Source organism: Euphorbia lathyris, chromosome 3 (assembly GCF_963576675.1).
Source record: "Euphorbia lathyris chromosome 3, ddEupLath1.1, whole genome shotgun sequence".
Taxonomy (NCBI): domain Eukaryota; kingdom Viridiplantae; phylum Streptophyta; class Magnoliopsida; order Malpighiales; family Euphorbiaceae; genus Euphorbia; species Euphorbia lathyris.
This window is the reverse complement of record NC_088912.1, coordinates 35,221,772-35,226,663: the sequence shown is the minus strand read 5'-3', so window position 1 is coordinate 35,226,663 and position 4,892 is coordinate 35,221,772. Positions and strand designations below refer to the sequence as shown.

Here is a 4,892-nt window from a genome sequence, read left to right as displayed (position 1 = left end):
CAAAAGGCTTTGGTCTCATTCCGAAGTAAGCACTTGAGCCGAGCCCAATTAAGGTCTAGGAGTGAACCTAGCTTCGGTCAAAACACTGACCTTCGGTTAACTGAAATTATAACTCCTCTTTTCACGGGTTCAGTAGCTGGCAACAACGGTCAATGAACGTGATCAAGTATGTGTAGGTCTATAGAAATAAAATACACTTACAAATACGGTTGTGTAGGTCTATAGAAATAAAATACTCTTACAAATACGGGTTTGAAATGGATTGGAGATGTCTAAAATACATTGTAGTCCTCTACCTCTAATAAACTATTCCAGGAACTCCAACTTCCTAACTCTGTCTATAAATGCATCTGGGCAATTAGTAAGCGATTTAGCTACGTGACTTATCAACTAACAATAAGCTATTTATAAGAAACCAAATTAATCCATCAAAGAAACAACAGCAGAAGAATTTTTTTTTAAAAGAGAGAAAAATGATTGGTTCGGTATCCGAGAGGAACAGCAGAAGAACACAATCAAATAAATAGCAGAAGAAAAGTTAACATAAAAGATAAATAGTTGCACATTTGATTTACACAAGCCAAGTTATCATCTCCAATAATATGAACTATTACCCCTCCCTCCTAACATGGAAGTTTCAACATTCTACACAAGAATTCTACTATATATTTTCAACTCCAAAATTGGAATATGAGCATCAAAACACAAAAAGAGAGGCTCAAGAAGAGGGTCGAAAAAAATATTCTAAAGACAGAGAAGGAACTTTGAAAGATTAACAGAAATCAAACTGCAGCAGAAGAAATAGAAAATCATACTGTAACGAGATCAAACTCTGCGGGAACTGCAGCAGAAGAAATGAAGATCATATGGTAATTGGTAACAAATAAACAATTACCCATGTCTGCCAAATCGAAAATTGCTAGAGTTCATGAGCATGTTATTATGCGCTAAACTGACATTCTCAACTTGAATAAGAGTAATAACATTTTAACAAAGCCTACAAAAACTGCTAGTTTAATCAAGATGCTACCAGCCTCACCAAAATATAGTATCAAGACAATGCAGTGACATATTATGATGGCTATAACTCTATGGATTATTTTGGCGCCTACGAACAACTTCAAAAGGTAAATTCTAAGACCAAAATTTGTTTCCTATTACCTAACTACGAACACTAGCTAATATTACACTCTCCCGAATTTCCTGCTGAACTAGAAGAGGGATAACCAAGAGATGGTCCTAAAACATATGGCTCTTCTTCATCTTCATCACTCTCAATATCATCTCTATTGTATCTCCTTTCTAAATATGCTGATGTTTGCCGTCTTTGCAAGCGCAGCACATGCATAATGACATCTGGGGTTAGAGTTACCTGCGAACGAGCATCTCTTCGCTGCCTGTTTAACTCCAAAATCTGTTCATGATCAATAAATATAAGGGGAACAGCACAAGCAGAATGAAATTCTACATCAATCCTAACAGTAACAGATCACTGAAAAATATGCATTTCTGTATCGAATGCAGGACACAAGTAAGTACCTTTTCTACATCGTTAGGGAGGCCTGGAGTCTCACTTGCCATGGGAACCCAAATTTTGACGTTCTTTTCTATTCCACAAGTAGCAAGCATAGGCATATATGGATGGGGCTCAAGTTGGTTTACTATAGACCGATCACCAAACATTAAACGCACAAGCTTACCATCACGCTTCTTCCATATAAATATATGACCACAATCTGATCCACTCATTACATATTCATCATTAGGGCCAAAGAAACTTACTCCTTTAACTGTCTTTGAATTTAAATGACCAGAGTAAACTTGTGGCTCATCAAGTTTCTGCAAATCTTTTGTTGATAGGGACAATGGGGAAGGGCCCATTCCCATATTCCTTTGATATAGATAGACAAATTCATCATTGTAAGAAACCAGTAATTCACTGGTGTTAGAATAAGCCAATCCTGTAATATGCATACTTTTAATGTCAATAAGGTGACGAGGGCAGAACATGTCCAGAGGTCTGTCCGAATTACTCGATGCATCCCATTTGCATTTCCTTATGTCGTAGACTCGTGCATATTCATTAGAACCTCCAACAGCAAAGTAATTTGGATTTCTTGGGTCAATTGTAATGGCATTCAACCTTATACTATTAGAAGGCCATCTACTACTATCTTCTCTGACTGAGGAGCAACAGAAAAGCTTCACTGGAGACCTGCTACGCAGATCAAACTGCAAAAATCGAAAGAAAATGTGAACAGTCAAATGAAATAGAAAGAATTTCCATATATAAGCATCTCACAAATTTAACCAACATGTTGCACAAAACCATCTTCGCCACAGCTATAAAATATGTGGGGACTTCCTGGCTCCAGAGCTAGTTTGTATACACACCCGGAGTGCTTCCCCAATTCTGTAGTATCTACTCGGCCATTCTCCAAGACCTGGCCAAGCCTAACCTGCATCAGGGAAAAGAAATGACTGAACTATTGAACTATCAGGCAATTCATATTTCATAAGCCAGTATGGTGATGAAACTGAATGACTTACCCAACCAGAGAAAGCAAGAAAAAGAAAAAAAAGGCTAAATACATCAAGTGCCTCTTGAACTTGGTCCAGAAAACCAATCGGCCCCTATAGTGACCTATTGTCCCCCGAACTTAGTAAAAGTGATATGCGTTGCAACTTCGCGAAATCTCCTTTTCCACTGCCACACAGCAATAGGGGTTAATCATATCATATTAAACAAGTCCAGGGGTTTAATGAGACATCTCCAGAGTTTTTTATTCTTTGGGCAATCGGTTTTATGGACCGAGTTCAGGCCTCTTGATGTATTCAGCCAAAAAAAGACGTAGCTCTAAGCACAGATAAAAGCTGCATATGATAAGAGGAGCAATTGCTTATAATTTCCTAAACATTCACATTCATCTATAGCTGATTAATGATCAAACAGCAAAAACACATCTAAAGAGGAAAAGGAGAAAAAGAAATTGACCTGACCATCAGCTGAGGAAGTAACTATCTTACGATCATCAGAAAAAGGCATAATTCGAGCCTGAAAAACATTATCAGAGTGACCAGAAGGATAGGAGATGGTTCTAGTTGAAGTTGCCCAATCCCAGAACATGATTTGTTTATCATCAGAGCCAGACACAAGAAGTTCCCCAGTAGAGTTAAATTCTACTGCGTTTACACAACCCTTATGACCAATTAACTTCCCGTTAAGGCCTAATTGCTTCACAACTGCCTGTATCATCATTCGAATTCCCCAATTTAGCAATCATATTAGGAATTATTGTGAAACCGTTGAAACAAGGAAGAAATTGAGGAATTAAAAGGGAAACTATTACAAGCAAAAGAAAAAGAACCTCGGATGCAGAGAAACGGCCGGTGAATTTTCTGGGATGATACAAACCCAGTTCTCTTCTGGAAATATCTGAAACACCATGATGAATTTCCATCTAGATGAGCTTGTGAATGATTGTTTTTCCTTCTCACTATATGTAATTAAACCATGTAGAAGAGAACTTTTTTCCACATTATATTTTAAGTGCTTATGAAATGAATTTCTTAAAACTTTATATCTTTCCAATTAAACTAGTTAATTACAAAAAGGCCACTTTTCAAAAAAAAATTACAAAAAGGCCATAAAAAGGAAGGATTAATTACATAAACAAAACAGAAAAACTGCCCAACTTCCTTATCTTCTTCTCTTCCCCTTCTGATCTTCTTCTATTCTCTTTCTCCCACTTTTCTCAAAACCCACTCATCTATCAAATACACTTTTTTTTTTTTTTTTCTTATTTTGTGAATCTACTTTGAAGAAGAAGAGGAAAGTTTGTTTCTTCCTCCACCCGTTCGGTTAAATTTACTATGTTTCTTTATTATTGTTTTTTTTCCTATTTATATTCATATATTTCATCTGATCTCTTTATTCGCTTGAATTGTATCATTTCTCTATTATTCTTTCGTTTATACCTTTTTTGAATTTAGCACGAGCGGAAACGACTTATCTTGTTCGTGGATCAATAGATCTACGTGGTTGCAACAAAACAAAGGATTTACATCCGAATGTTCAGAATGGCTTAAACGATGATAAGTGGATTGTAGATGCTTTTCTACGGATTTGGATTTATGAGAAGTATATTTTTTTATTGTTCTTTTATGTTTTTAATACCTTTTATGGTTATTTATGCTCTTTGTAGTCATTTTAATGCTTTTATGAATCTGGTAAGGTTTTCATACCTTATGTTTGTTTGTTGTACTTGGTGTTTGTTCATCTATTGAAGATACAACTATTTCCATCATAAAAAAAATTACATAAACCAAACATATTATAACTTTATAAGAAAAACAGATTATAATTTTGTAATTTAAAGATTGAAAATTGTAGTTTAATAAAATCATATTTTAATAATAGTCAAGTTTTTTCTAAAAAAAAAAAGAGAATATAATTTTTTTTTCAATTTTATTCTTAATAAACAATTGTGAAATATGTTTCCCAAAAAAAACAATTGTGAAATAGAGTGATCATTATAGGTCTTCCATAAAATCATAATTACACATTTAATTTGAAATAAATCATTAGTGTTGCTAATAAATTGATATGTATGGACTGGAACAGATAAAGATATTATTAGTTCATTATTTCAAATAAAAATTAGTTTTTTGAGGTAAAATTTTGTAAGTCCAATAAAATAGTTTAAGAGGGTTAATTTGGTGAAATGATAATATATTTTGCATCTTATTCATTTTCTTAATGGATGCGAAAAAATCTTACAAGATACTATCTTTTTTTTAAAAAGGAAGGGTTATAAATTTAATTTTTATTACTATTAAAAAAAACCCACGTGATCTTCATCTTTACACGAACTGTTATAAATTGAATGTGT

At 34.2% G+C, this 4,892-nt stretch overlaps 1 protein-coding gene across 2 annotated transcripts; it reads right to left on the bottom strand.

The window, feature by feature from the left end:
• Positions 1-925: 925 nt before the first annotated feature.
• On the bottom strand, positions 926-3,580 carry LOC136222252 (uncharacterized). 2 transcript variants are annotated; one of them, XM_066009825.1, is made up of 5 exons: positions 3,351-3,580; positions 2,996-3,247; positions 2,316-2,459; positions 1,540-2,232; positions 926-1,414 (listed from the first exon to the last, which is right to left on the bottom strand). In XM_066009825.1, the coding sequence occupies exons 1-5, from the start codon at positions 3,459-3,461 to the stop codon at positions 1,175-1,177; spliced, it is 1,440 nt and encodes a 479-aa protein (XP_065865897.1). In that variant the 5' UTR covers positions 3,462-3,580; the 3' UTR covers positions 926-1,174. The 2 variants fall into 2 exon arrangements, with proteins under 2 accessions (XP_065865897.1, XP_065865898.1); XM_066009826.1 differs by having other exon boundaries at positions 3,369-3,572.
• Positions 3,581-4,892: the final 1,312 nt, after the last annotated feature.

Excerpts from the sequence above, each read along its gene's own strand:
- LOC136222252 (XM_066009825.1), bottom strand. The coding sequence starts at position 3,461 with ATGGAAATTCATCATGGTGTTTCAGATATTTCCAGAAGAGAACTGGGT. Across the intron at positions 2,233-2,315 it reads AAGATGGTTTTGTGCAACAT|TTTGATCTGCGTAGCAGGTC; the intron begins GTTGGTTAAATT and ends CGATTTTTGCAG. Across the intron at positions 1,415-1,539 it reads TCCCTAACGATGTAGAAAAG|ATTTTGGAGTTAAACAGGCA; the intron begins GTACTTACTTGT and ends GATCATGAACAG.